This window comes from Onychostruthus taczanowskii, unplaced genomic scaffold, assembly GCF_017590055.1.
Source record: "Onychostruthus taczanowskii isolate IOZ18803 unplaced genomic scaffold, ASM1759005v1 scaffold15, whole genome shotgun sequence".
In the NCBI taxonomy this organism is placed as follows: Eukaryota; Metazoa; Chordata; class Aves; order Passeriformes; family Passeridae; genus Onychostruthus; species Onychostruthus taczanowskii.
Window position 1 is genome coordinate 8,963,457 of NW_024498685.1, and position 19,849 is coordinate 8,983,305.

Below are 19,849 nucleotides of genomic sequence, written 5' to 3' on the forward strand. Positions count from 1 at the left end.
GGTGCAGTCCCAGAAACCCAAGCCTGAGAGAGGCAGAGAGGAACTTGCACTACCCTGGAGCCCCGCAACCAGCAGTGTCCACCCTGCTGAAAAAGACAGCAATTACCCCAAAATGAAGGTGCTGCTGGAGAACCCTTGTCTAAGGCACACTGCTGCCCTCATTGCCCCACAGCCTTGCAGCGGATTGAGGGGGTGAGAGAAAGGTTGGAAAAATCTCAGTGCACTCTCAGATACGCTTTGTCATCTTGCTCTTTGCCTGCTTCTAAGGATGTGGACTCTAACCAGTGCAAAGGGTGCCACTGGACTGGAACTAACTGGGTGCTGTACTGCAGCCAGAAGAGACCTGTGCAGTGTGTGATCAGCCCACTGGCAGCTCAGAGCTCCTCAAAGAAATGCTGGCCTCCTACTGCCCTGCCCAGGGACAGCAGGAACAGATGCTGGAGACAGTGAAAACAGAAGGAACAGAAGCAATGGACAGTGGAAATTTCCAGTCCCATACTGCTTATTCCCCAGTGACACAGGGATGGTCACAGCAGTGGTGGAAACAACAAATTTTCCAGTGTTCAGCTGCAGGAAAAGCAGCCTAAGGCAGGTCACCATCTAATCACCTGTGAGCAACAGGCAGAGGGAGAGCACAGGCTCAAGGAGTGCACAGGAGACAAAAAAAAATTTACAACACTGAAGTTTAAAGGCAGTGTCCCTGTGCTGAGCTGAGGAAGCTCTGGGGGTGCTGTGTGTGTGCTCCACCCACCCCTGAGTGTAGGCAGGGACAGAACAGAGCCCTCATCCATCCAAACGTGCAGGGGGAATGCACGGTGGCAGCAGAGGGGTTCCTGCACAGTCATTCACTCAGTGCTTAACTGGGCCAGCTGAGGATCATCAGGGATCCTAAGTCAACAGGGCTATGCCTTTGTGACAGACATAAAGCTGCTCTGTACCCCAGGGTACCTAACACAAGGGGACAAAATAACAAACACAAGGGACAACTTCACAAGTGTGAAGTTATCTGACCCTAGCATTTTGATTTTGGTGAGTTTCTCTCCTCAGCATAACTTTCATATTAGTCACTCTATACTGAGAACATCACTCCTTTTTCTATTTTTGAGATAAGACCAGTACACATACAAAAGTCATTGCCCACCATGCCAGAGCCTCCTGGGAACACGCTGGTGTCACACAGCAGCATGGATTCAAAGGAAAGAGGTCAGTGAAACCAAAAAGGCCAAAAGGTCCAGAAGGACAGAAACACAGCATCAGAGAAGGACAAAATCAGGTGGCTCTGAGGCATGCCAGCTCCAGAGCAACACCGTGGGAGCAGTGAAGTTAATCTTGACTGACAGGGCTGCCCCTGAGAGCCTTCACTCTGACCTTCCCCCTCTGTGTCCTCTTCTGGCAAGGGGGGTTTATAGGATGTGATACTGCAGTTTGTGTCCCTTGCCCAGGGAAATGACACCTGGGAGGGAAGGGGTGCACAGGCCTGTCCTTTACTCACTCCCAGAACTCGATGACTGGGGATGTGGCGTTTTCACTGGTCACGTTGAAGGTTGAGTTCGCCTTCTGAAGCTCCATGCAGTTCCCTGTGGGAAAGGCCCAGGGAGACAAGAACTGTAAGCAGCAGTGCCTGGAGTACCAGAGGATCTGAAAAATCCCTCCCTGTCCATCCACAGTGTTGAGACTCCCTGGCATTGACTCTGGGACAAGTTATAGTCCCAAGGATGCACAAAAAGAAATCCCTTCCATGGAAAGGCTGGCAAGAAATCTAGGACTCTTAAGATGACAGCATTTAATTTTTCCTTCCAGTGGATACAGTCCTGATCAGCACTGGGTCTGTGGCTAACACACAGAACAGGATGATTGAAAGATGCCAAGAAGGAAGGGCACCTTCTGGAGCCCAGAGCAGGAGTCACCAGGGAGGTCACCACTGCACAGCACTGGTGCTTCTCTAGCACAGACTGAGTCAGCTAAGCCTCTCCCACAAAAGTGCCAACAGCACTGCAGTGACCCAGCACCCCAAACCCATATCCCACCCACTCAGGAGCAAGACACTTTCCTGAGGCTTGGCCCTGGGCAGCAGCAGGTTTCCCTCAGTGGGATCTGCTGGAGAACAGGGAAAGGGCTCCACACCCACCTGTGTTCCACTCGTGGTCACAGCTGCCCCAGGGGAGGTCAATGGTGAACGAACTGAAGAGATAAAACAAGGCCCAGGCCAGCACAATGATGTAGTAGAAGTTGAGCAGTACGACGATGACCTGTGAGGCGTAGCCAATTCCTGCAGAAAGCGAGCCCCAAGGGCAGGTGACCCACGTGCCAGGGGACAGGAACAGCATTCCCTTTGGGAGCTGCTCACCCAGGGTTTGTGCCTGCTGCTCTGCAATTTGAGCGCGCTGCCAGACCCATGTCAGTGGGGTGGCCACCAGAGCCACTGTCCCCTCCACCGTGCCACATCAGTGGGCATCCAGTCAGGGGCCCCCATGCACCCCTCTTCCTGCTGCCCTGCCACAGCCTTCCCTGGGGAAAGGGTGGCAGTGGAAGGGATGCTGGGTAGCTTATGGCTGGAACGCCACCCAAATGGGCAGAAACATACAATGGTGTGGCACCTACTGAGTCACATCTCTTCTAAAAAAAAATTTTTTTAATAATTCTCACATTTTTATTTGTGAATCTCTTTTATTAACACTGCACACCTTCTCTGGGAGGCGTTGGAGAAGCATCTAAAGGTTCATGAGGAGGAGGCAACTGTGACTTTCAGAGAAATCAAAGACAGTGGCTTGAGGCTGGATAGCTGTCATGAAACTGTGCTAGAAACAGAGGATCTGACTACTGACAATTGGTTAACAGAGCTGACACCTTCACCAGTAAGGTTTTACATGACCTGCAAACTCACAGAGATGACAGAGCATTGACTTAAAAAAAAAAAAAAAAATACAGCAGCATGCTTTGGGTTCCTCATAATCACCAGAAGCATTTTTCCCATTTACCTCTTAGAGAACAACCTTGATTTGGGCACAAAGCTCCTTGCCAAAGCTGTGGCCGTGAAGAAGGAAACTGGGATGGAATGTAACAGTGAGAACTGTTGGTGAAGGTGATCCAAAGGGGGCAGCCAGTGGCCCTCTCAGGCAGGGGATGTGTGGAGGTGCATAAACAATCCAGGCTGTGAGGAGACACATCTGTGCTCGTGCCCTCAGGGTCCCAGGGTCTCCCCAGCTCCCCATGCCCTCCCAGCCCCCTCCACTCACCTTCAAAGAGGGGGCAGATCCTGCGCCAGGCAGTCACCCCTCCCTGGCTCGTGTACTGCCCCAGTGCTGTCTCCAGGAAGAACACTGGGATCCCACAGGTGAAGAGGAAGATGAGGTAGGGGATGAAGAAGGCACCTGGCAGATAGAAAAATAAGCCCCATGAGGGTCAGGCTGTCTCTAGCAGTCACCAGGCAGGTTCTTCCTGAGTGGGACAGCCCTGGAGGGATGGCAGCTATGGAGATTGGAAGATGACAGACAGGATGCCAGGGGAAAAAAAATTTCCTCACATTTCATCTTCTGGACTGATGTGATTACATGAATAATTAAATATGTACAAAGAATGGAGAGGAAAGTTGTGAATAGCTGTATGGAAATACAGAAGAACACTCTGCTGTAAAGACATTCCAACTTTTAATCAGGTTGGTGGCTCCTTTCACATTGATTATTGTGTCTGAATAAGTTGACAAACCCATGGATACCAATACCAAGGCTCTGAGGAGCACATGGAGACTGAGAATTTTGCCCAGTTTGTGGGGTTGCTCAATCATTTGCTTGGCAAAAAGCAGCAGACATGCAAAGGAAGAGCAAGTAGTGCAGGAAAACATGCACCTCACAGCAGCAGCCAGGGCTGCCCTCCTGGTTCCAGCCCTGTCATGGAGCAGGCAGGAAGAGATTAAATGCTTCAGGCTTCTCATTACCCCAGGCTAATGTTAATTGTAGTAATGGCCTTTACCCCCCAGAGCACAGGAGACAGCCCCACAAGATGGTGCATGCACATCATGTGCCACTCACACATCATGTGCCACTGGAGCTGCTCAGGCTGTGCTCAAAGGCAGGGACACAGGTCACGAAAGAGGCAGACTCAAGCAGAGAGCAGCATCTTGGCTGCGGTGGGCTCAGAGGGCATGCAGGGTCAGAGGTGGCAACGCAGCCAGGCAGTAATTGTGGTTTCCCTGCCTGGGTGATGCTGACTGGCTTTGGGCTCAGCTCAGTGGGGCTGTATGGGAAATCACAATCCTGGTGCACAAGAGAACTCCAAACCCAGGAGATTTCATTAAGAAGCTTAGCTAGCATGCAGGGGCTGGGAAAGGGAAGGGGCAGTTGGGGGACTGGCTGGGATTCCCACCCTGTGCTCATCCCAGCCAGGTACAGAGCCACAGCCCCCACTTCTTGCAAAAAAAAAAAAAAAAAAAAGAGTGAGCAAAACAGACAGGGAAGGCACCTTGGCAGCTCCCTGTGGACAAAGAGGAGCTGAAAGGGGTGCTGGCTTCATGGTTTGACTCCATGATCTTAGAGGCCTTTTCTAATCTCAGTGATTCTGTGATACCTGGCAGCCCTTCAGGAACAAAGCACATCTGCCCATGTGCTGCAAACAAAAATTGGTGAAGGCAAAAGGCAGGGGAAATGGTTGTCTTAACACCATCCTCTCAACTCTCAACTTGCACAAAATCATATCATCATGAAAATCCAGCCTGTTTCCAAGAAAGATTATTGTCATATAAAAGTTTGAATTTAACTAAACTCCAGGAGAGGTCTCTGAGGCAGCAAGTCAAACTTTCCAGCCCAGTTTTCCCTTACTTGCAGCCTGGCCTGTCTCCTAACCTGTGGTTATCTTGAGTTTCAGGAAGGTTTCAGGAGGGTCCTGACATGTAGGCTGTGAAATAGCACAGAATTATGGTGGAGAGAAAAAAATTTGTAGAGATGTGTCTTTGCAGTCTGCCCTAATCCCCTCACATCCCAGGTGTGCTGTGCAGCAGACCTCAGTGAGAGCTGACTCAGAGGATGAATCCTGGGCACTGTGTGATCAACACCATCAGTGTTATTTAGCTAAAAATATATGATAAAGACACTTGTGCTAGTTCTGTATAACCTTGTGTAGTTACCTGCAAGAAATGTATCATTTTAAATAACTTTCCCAACTGCCACGAGCAGAGGTTTGTTTGTAGGGTATTTTAGGGGAAAACTCTCCCAGCTGAGGCCTGAGCTCTGGCCAAACCCTGGTCCCTGCTGGCTGGGTCATGTGCCATCAGATCCAGGTGTTTCTGTGCTAAAAACATTATCAAGTCACTTTGACTTACTGATTTGGGCCTATAAATGCTGAACCCACTTTCAGGACAAATTTGGAGACCTCAGCTACAGGTGGACACACCGTGTAGGGTTTTTCCAGTTGCTGGGAAGGGCTCTCCAGGTCCTCACCATGAAACAGGGCTTCCCAGTGACTGTGGATTCTGGATGATGGCACAAGTATTCAGGCAATTGGTGATGTATCTCAATCCCTATCCTTTCTCTCATCTAGCAATGACTAGGTGAATTACCTTGCTTCCCTTTGCTTTTTGCTAAAGCCGAGTGTGTCGTTTTATTGAGTGTATAATTTCACTTTTGTGTTGCCTTTATATTCACAGTCAAATAAAAGCATTCTTTCTGTCAGTGTCTGTGTTCTTTAAATTGCCCCCATCAACAGGCAGAGCAGGGGACATGGGCAGAAATTACTCTGTAACCATCCCCAGTGCCCTCCCCATCTCATTTTCAGCAGTGGGGGGCCTTGGGGCTGGCAGGGGAGCTGGGGAGGTGGTGCAGTGCTGGCAGCCACACCACCAGACAGGCTTCCCTGCTATTTCCCAATCAGCAGGGCCAGCCTGCCCAGGGAGGGCCTGGCCCTGCCCCTGCAGGGGAAAGCAAGAGCAAACAAGCACACAAAGAAGAATTTTTTGCTTTTCTTTGCTGTTTTTCTCTGCTATGTAGGGCTTTGCTATCATGCATTGAGCATTAAATATGTAAGGGACTACTCTTCCTTTGTTATGTGAAAATATCCCTAAAGAAGGGAAGAGTGACTGGCTCTTTAAATTACTCAGATTTTGCAGATACCTTTTCTTGAAGAGGTTCATATTTAGGCAAAGCAAGAGCTGCCAGCAGTTATCACCACTGCCTGCACACAGTTCAGAAGGGAGAGAGAGTCATCCAGCAGGGCAGAGCTACCTCAGACTGATGGCAGTGCTGGCACAAGAGTTAATGGTTGTAGGCTGGCTGTGACTGATCTGGAGCTGGAAATTAGATAAAGGCCCTGCACCTTTATAGAAGAATGGGAGAAGCAAGTGTCTGGACCAGCATTTCTAAAGGAGTGTAAGGCAAAACCTCTGGGAACTTTTAAAATTCAGCTTGAGGTGTTACAAGGGTTTTGATCCAGTGCTGTCTGCAGTAGGCTGGGTGCCATGAGACAGGAGGGAGACTCGTGTCCTGCACCACCTCACCACACTGCTCTGCCCCAGGAGAAACCTTACAGAAACTGTTCCTCACCACACCAGTCTCGTGCACCATCCTTGCACTTACCTCACGGAAAGGGGGCCGGAGATGAAAAACCTGCCTGGGACTTCAAATTCCTCACAGACTCTAGGGCTTCACAGGACTTTGCTTCAGGCCCATTTTTCCAGGGAAAAAAGGCTGAGAAGTCCCTTTGAGTCTTGCCTCTGCTGCTCACACAGGAGCTCCCCTCTCCCCAGAGCCCTCCCTGAGGGGCAAGGGGCGCCTGGACAGGATTCCAGGTCCTGCTCCCATCAATGGAATATAACCCAAGGAAAGTTGCAGCAGTGGGACCAGACACAGCTCAATAAGCAGCCAAGAAGCATTTCCCACAGAAAAAGAACATGCAGAAAAATTCTCCTTTTTCAACAGGGAAAGAGACTGCCTGATCACCTGGTTAAAAGAAACAAGCACTGAAGAAAGCATGGCGTGAAAGTAGCTAAACAGTGTTTAATCCTCTTTTATGCCACTGGGATGAAAGCAGTTTAGTGAGGCCCATGAGACTACTGCAAGCTCAAGCCAGGGGATTTCAGCCCCGGGTCCTCAGTGCTCACTCCCTGCCAGCTCCCAGCCAAGCACCACTTCCCCTGTCCCCTTCTGGAGGGCCCAATTAGCAACTAACCAGAGAGCAGCTCCCTCTCTCTACATGTCTCTGAGCCAAAGTTGAGAAAAACTTGGTGTTTTCATTTTTTATAGCTTTCTCCTTTAAAAGGCAGCCACAAGCTGTGGAAGCCTGCAGCAACCCTCCACCTGCACAGCGAGCCAAGGCACAGCACAGCCTGGCCTCGGGGTGGATGGCTGAGCACAGCCTGAGCAGCACAGGGGTGCCAGCAGCAGCACCCTGCTTCCCTGTCTCTGCATCCCATGTCCACCTGCACTCCCACAGCCCTTCTGTGGGGATCAGAGGCAGGGGGCCCCTCTCCCACACCTTACAGCTCCTGTAGGTGCCAAGGGAGTGCCATGTGGGGCAGGAGTGGTGGTGTACTTCTACCCCGAGGCAGGAGAAACCCCTCCACTCTGCCCTGTCCCTGGGACCCAGGGGCCAGCCCTCCAAGGACACACACAGGAGCAAGAGCTGTGTTCAAGAGCTCCTGGGAGTCCCCTGAGTTCCTTCTCACAGAGCCTGCAAAGACACTGGGACCCTGTGGCCTCTCAGACACTGCCTGCTCTCCCACCAGGACCCCCCATCCCATTTGCACAGGATGCCTGGAGCTCCTCAAGGCAGGGATGCCTGACGTGAGACACACGGCTCAGAAAGCTGAGCTCTCTCCCTGCTCTTCCAGCCCTCCCTCTGCATATAGCCACCCGCTTCACCAGCAGGAGCAGAGCTCTGTTCATCTCAGGGAAACACAGCTACAGAAATCAGAAACCCTGGGATATTGCCACTGTTATCCATGTCTCACTGGGTTCAAAACAAGCCCCTGATGGAGTCCTAGATTGCAGAACCATGTTGGCAGGTTGGCACCTTCCCTTCAGACTGATGACTTGGGCACAGCTGAGGAGCTGGGAGGGGTTGTGGAGTGGTGCTGGTGACCAGGTGGCCTGGCTGCACTTACCTCCCCCGTTCTTGTAGCAGAGGTAGGGGAAGCGCCAGACATTTCCCAGGCCAATGATCTCCCCAGCCACAGACAGGACATACTCCAGCTTGTTGTTCCATTGACCACGCTCCAGAGTCTGGTCCTCCTCCTCTTCTTCCTCCTTCTCCTTTTCCATGCCAGGGTGTGTGGGCACCATTTCACCATTGCTGACAGCACCGGGGACTCTGTAATCCATCCCACCTTCAAAAAGAGTTTCCTTCATTACATTCAGCACAAAGATGCAGAAATTTGGGCCATGGGAGGCAAGAGAGGGGCAAGGACATGCACATACACATCTCAAACTGTTCTTCCCTTTCTCCTCATGTAGATTCCTGCTGGTGCTAAGAGTGCACGTGCATTTTCACTAATGAGTTCAACACCAGTCCTTGAAAGCCACTATTATTTCATTATTTTAAACTGCCACATCTCAAAACAGTCCTGCCTCTGGAAGCCCATCCTCTTAGCCCAGTGTTACACAGAAGACCCAGGCTGAAGCTCCTGCTGTGTCAGGGCTGGAGGGGGATGACAGCAGGATCAAATACTTGACAAGGCATTTTATAAGGGTTTCTCTTCTGTTGCCTTGGCCTGGTTTTACAGACCATGTGATGGATGCCACAAAGCACACAGAACTCCTAGACACACGAAGAGAACAAACTGAAATGACAGGAAAGCTAGTTTATCCTTTTGAAGGCAGCAACTGTTGCTGACAATCTTCAAGGCTACATGAAAAGGTGATTTTCAGAATGGTGCTGTCCTTCTAACAGCAGGATAAAGCATGCAGAAATCATCGACATCTGGGATCTTGCCTTTCTCAAGGTCTGCCCTTCCAAACATCTGCCCATTTCCTGCAAAGCTTCCCACAGCACTGCTGTCAGATCCTTTGGCACCATCTCTGAATACATCTGTGCTAAGAGAAGACCAGCAGAGAGCACGTGGGCACCACTTCACTGCCCCACGTTCCCCCAGGTACCTCCAAGAGGACACCATTGGGAAGGATCATGGAGGGTTGTGCCTTTTTCTTCCAGGCAAGATGTCCCACTGGCTGCCAAGTCCTACAGCAGAAAGGGTGAGGATTGTGGTTCTTAGCAATCCCCAGTGTCAAACTGGGATTGCTGGGGACCTCGTGCCGAGGAGGGCACTTTCCCCCGCGCAGTGCCAGCCCTCGAGCCTGCTCCATGCCCTGCGGAGCGTGCTGCCCCAGCCCCAGCCTTGCACTGACATTTATCCATCCCTGCCTGCAACTCCCTCGCCGGGAGGGCAAGAAAAGGCACTGTCAGCAAACGATACTCTCCCCTATCCGGAGAGAACTAAAAAAGAGCAAACCAGCGCTTTCAACCTCTCCCCTCCCCCTGTTTAGTCCCTCCATAAAACACCTGGGCACACGAAGAGGGCTAAGAAACCCTGGCAAGCGTTTGACAGCGGCCGAAAGGAGGGACTGGCAGGACCCCGCCACGCTAGAAAATTATTAAACAGGCAGAAAATGCTCCGTGACCTCTGAGCCCCGGCAGGGTGAGGGGCACAGGGGGAGCAGGGCAGAAGCAAACGGGGACAGAGGTGTTACCTTGCGGACGGCGCTGCCGGGGCGCGGGCGACGGGAGAGGCGAAGGCAGGACGGAAAGGTGCTGGCTATTTAAAGTGTGGAAAGAAAAAAAAAAAAAAAATCCAGCGGTGGTGTAATCCTAGACTTCGCCCAACCCACATTCCTTCCCCCACCCCCCAGGGCTGGACAAAAACCTACACATGACTGATTTCATGGCCGGTGCGAGGGGGCTCGTTGCCCCCGCCTGTGAGGAGGGCTCACGCTGCCTCTGTCCCGGGCCGGCCCCGCTCTGCTCCGCCTCCCTTCCCTTGGGAACGGGGAGCCCACCGCTCACAGGTGCCTCCGCAGCGCTGCCCCAGGGAGCCGAGACCTGCTGGGGAGAGGTAAGAGACAGAACATGAATTCCCGGTGAATTCCCTGCCGCCGCTGCTCCTTAGCGGGGAGGTCACGGGCACAGGGCAAGGTCCCTCATCGCAGCCTGGCCCGCGATTCCCAGGACTGTGCTGTGGCCAGGAGCAGTGGCAGGCAGCAGAGCTGGAAATAAACTCAGCTGAGCGCTCTGCTGCTTCTTACTAAGGGCCCAACAGCCCCATTCAGAAATCTGGCAGGTCGCAAACTCTCTTCCCTCACGCGCAGGGATCTGTGCCACTGGTCTTTTCCAGAAGCAGCGCTGCCCCATCCCAGGACACCACTCTGGAAGCTGCAATGGGAACACACAACCAAGCAGGAGATGAAAAGTTTCACGGCAAGGAGACAACCAGCCCCACTTAGGCACACAGAGCACTGGGCTGTGAAACGAGCTGTAACGTATCCATATGTTACAGCTGTGATGGTCCAAGGATGCACGTGAGGCAAAGCTTTAAAATATTTTTATGACATCTGTTGATAAATATCTGAGGCAAGAGAGAACAGGGAAGAAAATAACAATTTTGGGGTCAGCGTCCCTGTGTGAGGTGTGTAAAGCAGCAGTAAAATGTGTAGAGGCAGTCTGAGAAGGCAGAACAACGAGAAAGAACCAGCAAGCGCTGTGGTGTCACCACATCAATCTGTGGTAAATCCACACAGCACCAGACCTCCTGCAGGAGAAACAGAAATGGAAGAGAGGCAGGGAGAGGTAAGGAATTAACTCAGCCCAGGAGTGATCAAATATGCAACAACTCCTCACTTCAGGAACAGATGCCGTGGTTGAAAAGAGGGTGACAACAAAGGTCCAGGAAAAAGAAGACAGAGAAGAGAATATGTTATGCACTACATCTCACACTGTAACAACTAACGTGATTTGATGAAAAAGTCGGATTTAAAATAAATTTAAATACTTTTTCCTCCCACTGAGCGTGATTAATTAAACATGGTACCCATGGCCATTACCACAGAATATTGTTTGGAAAGGAAACAGGCAAATCCACACTGAGCTGCTCCTCTTCCACAGCAATTAAACACAGTGGTGCAAATAAAACATCTCCACTCCTCAAACCAGTGATCCTTGAAAACCAGGGAAGATGGTTTTCCCATAATTCCTCTTCCAGAAGAGAAATTATGCAATATGGTGAGACCCAGAAAACATCCCATCTTGTGCAGAAACCATCTCACAGTGATTAGTGCAGCTGTTAAACAGGGTAAGAATGCAGAGATTAAAAACAACAGTGAAGACAAATAATATCTTGCCTCGTGCAACAGATTGGTGTAAGGAGAGAGGAGATTAAGGAAATATTTCCATAGATTTTCAAACTGTATTTCCAATTTCAAACGATTGCATTCGTCAGCAGCACTGCATGAATATCCCTCAGTAAGCACAATTACTGCAGCATACAGATAGCAATAATCCTATCAACAAGACAACAAGTTAATTGGCAGGAGCTAATAGACTATGATAGGAAAATGTGCAATCATTTACAGACTATTTGGCTTGCACCCCATGTGATAAGACTGCGCTGAACACAACAATAACCCGAAAATGAAAACAAATGTTCAGGGTAAACATAAGCAGCGAGGGGGGATGTTAAATCTACAAGTGCAAAAGCAAGCTGGAAAATCCTGAGCAAAGCATGTTTAAAGGAAAGCATCACTTTACACATATTCTGGAGTGAACTAAGAAAAAATTCATATGGCTCTGGGAGATGTTACTTGAAATATTGGGGGTTTTAATTTTTTTTTTTTTTTTTTTTTAGTTACTTGAAATATTGGGGTTTTTAAATTTTATTTTTTTTTACAGAAATAGAGAAAAAAAAACCAAAAAACAACAATGCCACAAAGGAACAGTTAAGACTACAGAAAATAAAATATATTTTCAATATATATTTTTGAAATGGTAGAAGGCAAAGAAATTGAGAGGGACTTTAATCGACCCATTAAAGGCAATGAAAAAATTAAAGGGAAAAGTGCTAAGGATGAAATCTCAATGTCTATGATTTTGAGTGTAATTGTATCTAAGGCAAGGGGAAGAATAGGGACAGTCAGAAACAAAGCTTTACCAAGCAGGTTTGCAAGAAACAAATAAGAGAAATGGGAAAATGTGGATCTTTAAAAAAAAAAATTAAAAAGGAACAAACCTAGGTAATATGCATGCTGTAGTAACAGGCAAACAACTTCATCCAGAGATCCACCAAGACAACACCATTTAAAATTATTTGGATAGATACACACACATAGATGAATAAGGAGAAGACCAGGTAAGAGCTTTTGAAGCAGTGTGTGCCACTTGGAGTGACACAAGCTGCACCTCCCGGTGCCACAAGTGCTGGCACCTGTCCCACAAGCATCGCTCTCCTGCCAACCCCGAGGATGGCACAAGGTGCTACTTTCAGTGGCATCCCCTGAAAAGGGTGTGAAATGAGAGGCTGCCTAGTCAGGAACCTCCTCTGAGCACAGGGCTGGAGATGGCAGCAGCCAGAGCAGCCACACTGCTCCCAGCCCCATCCCGGCCAGCCTGGCTGTCACTGCTCCCAGCCCCATCCCGGCCAGCCTGGCTGTCACTGCTCCCAGCCCCATCCCGGCCAGCCTGGCTGTCACTGCTCCCAGCCCCATCCCGGCCAGCCTGGCTGTCACTGCTCCCAGCCCCATCCCGGCCAGCCTGGCTGTCACTGCTCCCAGCCCCATCCCGGCCAGCCTGGCTGTCACTGCTCCCAGCCCCATCCCGGCCAGCCTGGCTGTCACTGCTCCCAGCCCCATCCCGGCCAGCCTGGCTGTCACTGCTCCCAGCCCCATCCCGGCCAGCCTGGCTGTCACTGCTCCCAGCCCCATCCCGGCCAGCCTGGCTGTCACTGCTCCCAGCCCCATCCCGGCCAGCCTGGCTGTCACTGCTCCCAGCCCCATCCCGGCCAGCCTGGCTGTCACTGCTCCCAGCCCCATCCCGGCCAGCCTGGCTGTCACTGCTCCCAGCCCCATCCCGGCCAGCCTGGCTGTCACTGCTCCCAGCCCCATCCCGGCCAGCCTGGCCGTCACTGCTCCCAGCCCCATCCCGGGGAGCCTGTCACTGCTCCCAGCCCCATCCCGGCCAGCCCGGCTGTCACACGGCTCCCAGCCCCATCCCGGCCAGCCTGGCTGTCACATGGCTCCCAGCCCCATCCCGGCCAGCCTGGCTGTCCCTCACCATTCATTGGGACAGTCCCTGCTGGAGCAAAGCCTCCAGAGCAGTCCTGCAGCAGCCTCCAGATCCAGGCAGGCTGCCAAGCACGGAGCAGCCGTACCAGCTGGGGCACAGCTGGCTTAGACACTTCTCCCCAACACCCATTTTGGAGAAGAGCAAGAGCTCTGGACCAGGGGTCACTGTCAGTACTGGAAAATCCTAAAGGCTATTGATTCATGCTGCGTTTTGCTCCTATCTTTACCTTAGGACATTTGCCAAGATTTCTGCCTTCAGCTTGATCCCAGACTTCCACCAGCAGCTGTGGCTGTGCTAGCAGGGAAGAGCTTACAGCCCAAAGAAAGCAAATGTTGAACAAAAGCCTCTAGAGATAATATGGTCCTTTGACTTTTCCTGGGACAGATGTGCATAAGAACTGGCCCCAGCCCACCCCTGACTGCTGATACTTCATGCTCTGGTAACAACTACAGAACCTACTCCCAGGTCTGGTCTTGCCTCACATTAATGTCCAGCTGAGCATGGAGTAAATGTTGGATTTCTCTCCTCCAAAGCACCAAGCCACCTTCAGCCACCTGGGAAGGTAGTTCAAACCTAAAAAAAAGGAGGGATTCAAAAGGCACCTACTTAGAGGAATGAGGAGGAGAAAAGAGGAGAGGGAAATGTTTACAGGGAGACAAGCACAACCTCTTGTGTTGTATCTCCTTTTAAACCTACTTTAAAATGAATTCTGGCCCAAACCACCAAAGTGTTTTCAGGAGAGTGGCCTGGACACAACTGCTGCTGCTTCACGTTCCCAACACAAAAAACTATCAGTCACATCTGGCCTTTGCTGAGCACTGAGAGCAACTGTGCCCCACTCTGCTCCTCTGTCACTCAGGACAAACTGCCTCCACGTGTGTTGGGGCAATGCAATCTTGTGAGCCACCTCCCAGCTTCCAGGAGCACAATTTCCCATTTTATCATCTGGGAACCAAAGGCCAGAGCATTTCCTCCATCTGACAACCACCCTGCTACTGGCCTGGAAATGTTGTTTAGCTTAAAGCAACCAAGGCTGCAGTGAGCAAAATTGTCACAAACATGCACAGAAAGGGGATAAATAGAGGCTGACACTGGCTGGCACCTTACAGGAACCTGGAGACTGCTCAGCAGAGAAAGAAGCCAAGGTGAGCACAAAGGATTGACGCCTGCTTGAGCCTCTAAACTCCATCCCAGAAAGGCAACACATTTTGAAACTACAGTAGCAGAAGCAAAAATCCAGAACCTGCAGTTCCTGCATGACAGAAGGTCCTGCAGCAAGCTTTCAAACAACCTCCTTCAGAGACAGCCTCCCTAGTGGATAACTGCTTCCAAATAATGGCTTGAAGAACCAGAGTCCTGAGACTGGAAGAACCTGGTCCTTGCTGGATAGCTGCAGAGCAGGAGAGGCCTCACTTCTGTGCAAGATCCTCTGTGTGGACACTGTGCTCTGCACACAGGAGATAAACAGGGGACATTTCTGCATGAGCCAGAGCTCAGGGACTGCTTAGAGTGTGGGCTGGCCTGCTCAGAGTGCTGGAAAACCTTCTCCTGAGGATATCACTGCCACACCCCCTGCTCCTCTACAGCAGGAGCTGGGGCAGTGCTCACACAGTGCTTGGAGTGTGGGTGACAGTGTGCTGGCTTGTCCCCTCTATGACCAGGGCAGAGCAGAGGAGGAGATCAGCTGACACCAAGAGTGCTCCTTGACCTGCTTTGGCAGCTACAGGAATTGCCAGCAGCAGTGGAGCTGCAGATTCCTGTCACCGCTCCCTTGGCTATGCCCAGTGCCAGCAGTTTCCCCCAGAGCAGGATGAAAGCAGCAGGTGCTCCTTGGGTGGGCACTTGGCTCTCAGGAGCACCAAACCCAAGACACAAGCAGGAACACGCAGTACTGCATGCACAGGTGCAGCAGGAGTGCAGCAGGCAGATCTGCATCTTACCTCTGCTTTGACTTCTTAGTACTCTGTCCCCATTAAACACTGGCCTTTTGCACACATGAGCAAGGAAAAGGGGCTTTTCTGCTCAGAATTAAAAAGTATCCTAATTTCCTTATAGGCAAAATGAAAGCACTGCAAGGTTATGCCCTTATAAGCACATAAGTATAGACATCTATATAGATATATATATATTTATAAAATAATAAAACACCATGTTATATAAGCAGGAGCTGAGTAGCAAGCAAAGACTCCTGAGCTGAAGACTTCAAACTTTTTTTAAGCATCTCCTTCTACTTTCCCTTCAACTCCATCAGTTCTCAGGCCTATTTTCTATTCCCACTTCACCAGCAACCTGAACAAACCCTTGCAGAGTATCTGTGGGAATAGAGCCTGAGCACATTTTAGGCAGAGGGCAGAAGATGCTACTCTTCCAAAAACTAGTCATGGGCCTCCTGATGTGAAAGTTGATAGCTGGATCAAGAAATTAAAACTCACCAGTTTGAAGCCGCAGCCAAGAAGACAAGTGGAGGACATTTTCATATCAAGAACCATTTACCAAATGAAATCATAATTCCAGCAGTGGTGTGAGAGGCATAGGATGAGCAGACTGATTAGGTACAGGGTAAACTGAGGGATGGAAAGGCAGCTGCACATTGGGACCCCTTATGGTCTTTCCTTATGCTCTGCACATCCTACTCCTTTGAGGTAAGTCTGCAAGCACCTGCCTGCAGGAAGGATGACATCAAAGCCATTGACAGGGCAGGGATTTGCATGTCCCTGCATCCTTTCTGTCTGCAAGGGAGATGTCCTGGCAGGAAAAAGGGAAAACTTTTCTCAGGGGTTAGACAGGGCTGTACTTAACTGATTCCTGAGTGAAAGCCCATAATCTGCTTTTAAAGAAGAAAGATTTGGGCAGTGATGTCAGAGCATCTGTTCATACTTGAACACTCTAAAAAGTAAAGAAAAATAAAAAGATACTTTGTAATTCATGACTACTGGGCTGGTAACAACTCAGAACACAAAGTTTCCATTCAGGGAGCAATCCAATACTCAATTGGTTGACAATTGAGAGAGAAGTCTTCAGAAATTTCTCAAGAAACAGGTTTTCTGTGCAAAAGTTGACAAAGTGAAAACTTGGGCATTCAAAGAAGAAATAAAATTTAAGTTCAGTTTTTCCAGCTTCCAAAAAAATCAGAATTTCAGCAGATTTTTAAAAAATCCTTGCACTGCCAGATGTTCTCTCTTAAAAACATCACAGGCAGCCCCTATCTGAGCACAAGGAGTGAGTGAGAGCCACCAGCCCCTGGCCACTGTTCAGCAGCAGCAGTTTGTCTCTTGTTTTGCTCCTCTGGTCACCAGCAGCCAAGGCAGTGGAGGAGGAAGCAGAGGGACCTGTGCTGCCAGCCTTCCTCTCTAAGCTGCCCTGCTGAGCTCCCTGCAGGGTCCCTGCAGGCAGAGAAACCCCAGCACTCATCACTGGTTCACTGGTGGGGCTCTGAGACATAACCTGAGCAACACCTGGAGCCTTCACTCAGCTTCCCAGGTGGAGGGAATTCTGCCTGAAGCAGGAATCAAAAGCCTTCACACCGTGGCTGAGCCCCTGTCTACAAGTCATTCCTGTTCTGGTAGTCAGTTGCATCATATGGCACCAAGGCTCTTTCAGGCTTATTCATTTTTCCTCAAAGAAACAAAATAAAAAATAAAAAAGTAATCTGTCAGTATTGATAGCTTAAGGCAATCTTATTTTTCTATTGATGAGTGCCAGAGATGAAAAAGTTCAGCTTCAGAGCAGATGCAGAAAGCTGACCCTTCCAGCCAAGAGGAGGAGTGGCAGTGGAGCAGGGAAGCAGGGAATGGGAGCCCAGGCATGAGGCACAGAGGGTTTAGCAGAGGCACAAGGATTTGGTCTGGTTGGGCTGACTCACTGCAGCCACACTAAAAGAGAAGGTGGCTTGAGAGCCCTTTTGAGGGAACAAGAGCAGCTGCTGCTGCTCAGGAGCTTCACTCTGCCGTTTTTGACTATCAAATTCCAAGCCACGTCACCCTTTTGCCACCATGAATTCAAACAGTGATGCTCAGGGGGCTGACCAGATCCAGAGGTCACATGGAGAAATACACCCAAACACAAATATTTCCACCATGAACATTAATTACTTCCCTTCAGCCAGAGAGGCTCACAGCATCACAGCTCTTTGTGACAGGGACGCTTCATTCCTGATCCCTGCAAGCTAACACAGAGGGTCAGGCCTGCTTCCAATCACCTGACAAGTGCTGAGAATGTGGTTTCAAATACAAAACTTTCTTGGTAATCAGGGAGGGAAATAGGGAAAAAAAAAAAAAAGACATGGTGATGTAAATGGGATAATTAATTGAGAACATGTGGAGCCAGTGTAACTTTTAGTTTTGGTGTTCACCATAACTGGGATCTAGAGGAAAAAGGAGATTGGTCTTTGATATTCTGATTCACCTTGAGGTTCCTCCTACAAGGTTTGAACTGCATACCCCCTAGGGCTGGAACAGAACCTGTGCATTCACACAAGCAAACCAGGAAACAGCAGCTTTATTGCTGCCCAAATCTGGTCCTGGTGATGCCAGTGGACAGTCTGCAGTCACACAGCTCCTGTGGAGGGAGCCAGGCAGCCCTAAGAGGGTGGGAGGTGAGACCTCTCCTGCTGCAAAGGAAAAAACGTTTGGGAGGAGCAAAACAGAAGTCTGTGAAGGGAGTTTGTGCTGATTTCTTTTGGCCTCACTTCCCTGAGAACAGGCACTGCCCAAGGTGTAATGGAATGGCCCTGGGGGATGGAAGCAAAAAGCACAAGAAACAATCATTTTCCTGTGAGATCACCAGAGCTGAGAAACAGGGACATGGAACAGCTGCTACTTAGGGCAAAGTGAGCTCCTTTTTTCAGAAATCTCAGGTGTTGTTTGTCCAGCAGCACTCTGCACACTCTGTAAACAGGAGTTACACAAAGGTCATGCCCACTTTCTGCTCCAAACAGGAATCTGACCCATTATCTTCCTAGAATCACACTACTCAGCAAGAAAAAAAAAATCCTCTAAGTTATAAACACTTTTCCTGTGGCTGTGCACTCTTCCATTGTTTATTTGTTCAGCTCTCTAACTGTGCTCTCTACCTGCCCTAAATCCCAGAGTCTGACCATTCCAACACTATTTGCAGTAGAAGCCAGAGGAAACCAGTGCCAGGGTAGGTGGAAAGGCCCAGAAAGTGAGGAAGTGGGCTGTGCTCGAACCTCTCCAGTGAGATACAAACCTGGAAATGGGAAACACCTGTGGGGCTCCCCTTCTGGCAGCAGGTGAGAGCAGCAGCATCACACTCATCTGGGCCTGGTCCTTCAGCATCAGGCAGGGTGCTGCCAGTGATTCCACCTCTCCAGCAGGCATTCTCAGCAGCCATTGTCACTCCCAGGAATGTTTCCAGGCAAAGCTAAAGCATCTACCTCCTGCCTAAGAGACCACCAGGTAAGGAAATAATGGGATGTAGCACTACCAATACACTGACAATGTCCAGACTGACTGCATTTCCAGCTGTATGAAGTGAAAAGTTAAGCCATTAGCTGACAGAAGTAAACAATGTGGTACTCGTTCCACATGCCACTAAAGCCTGAGCTGTTTCTCAAATCCATAGCATGGACTTGGGTGGCTGCACTGCTCCTGTCACAGCACAGCAGCACCAAGCACCTCTTTTCCCTGGGGAGTGACAGCCTCGCCCATTGCTGGGGGCTGAGCCAAAGGATGCAGCCCTTCCCTCTGCTGGACTATCACCCACCCATGAAAAGCAGGTGCCAGGCTGGCCAGAGACACCAACCATCATCCCAGCACTTGTGTGCACAGGTGGCTGCTCTCCTGGGACATAAACACCCACAGCAGCTCCCTCTGGCACTTGGCTTTAAATGCCTTTTTGGGGGGAGTGTGGGGGTGATACACAGACTCCAAAAAGTGACCTCTGAAAAGCCACCAAATAAGACACAACACCCCACTCAGATTAGAACTACTCACTGCAGCAGAGGTTTTGTTTCAAAGCCATTCAGAGCACAGCTCCTTACAAATAGTTTTCAATAAATCCTTGCTACTTTCATTTTCTTGACCTACAACTTAACATTCACTTGTGCCAAGCCACCCCATTACCCAAAGCTCAGTGCTCTCCATGTCCTGCTGTGCAGTTTCCCCACACATTTATCACCCTGCCAGTTTCCAGCTGCCCCCCACATTTTTCACCCTCCCAGAGCCAGCATGGCTGCAATGCTGATAAGGGCTGGACTTGTGGCACCTCCCCAGTGCCTTGGTGCTCCAAGCAGAGCTCCTGTTTGGTTCAGGCAGGCTGACCAAACACAGTGACCACAGCTGGAGAAGATGTGAAGGAGTTCCCTGCTTTTCCTTTGCATCTAACTGGAGTAAGCCTCAAGTGTTGCTTCTAGCAGACCACAGCACTCAACTTCTTACAGCAATTTTAACAGTCATTTCAGGAGTGATACTAAGAAACTTTTTCCACCCTTAGAAAACAATCAGAGCCCTAGGAAAAACAGGAAGATCACTTTCTTGATAGACTGTAATGAACCCTCTGTGCATGATGCCCATTCAATGAAGAGGAGAAAGGTGATGGAACCAATCCTCCTCAAACCAACACCCACACCCGTGAGGGA

General features: G+C 50.1%; 1 protein-coding gene across 1 annotated transcript in view; it reads right to left on the reverse strand.

Annotated features, from left to right (window-relative positions):
- The window catches only part of LOC121332786 (sodium- and chloride-dependent GABA transporter 2), a 31,511-nt gene extending 21,433 nt beyond the window's left edge, over positions 1-10,078 (reverse strand). Inside the window, exons 1-6 of the mRNA XM_041398586.1 lie at positions 9,849-10,078; positions 9,672-9,736; positions 8,090-8,311; positions 3,237-3,371; positions 2,129-2,269; positions 1,493-1,577 (exon numbers count right to left, since the gene is read on the reverse strand). Of these exons, the coding sequence (XP_041254520.1) occupies positions 1,493-1,577; positions 2,129-2,269; positions 3,237-3,371; positions 8,090-8,306 (578 nt within the window). The 5' untranslated portion in view covers positions 8,307-8,311; positions 9,672-9,736; positions 9,849-10,078. The remainder of the gene's footprint in view (positions 1-1,492; positions 1,578-2,128; positions 2,270-3,236; positions 3,372-8,089; positions 8,312-9,671; positions 9,737-9,848) is intronic.
- Positions 10,079-19,849: the final 9,771 nt, after the last annotated feature.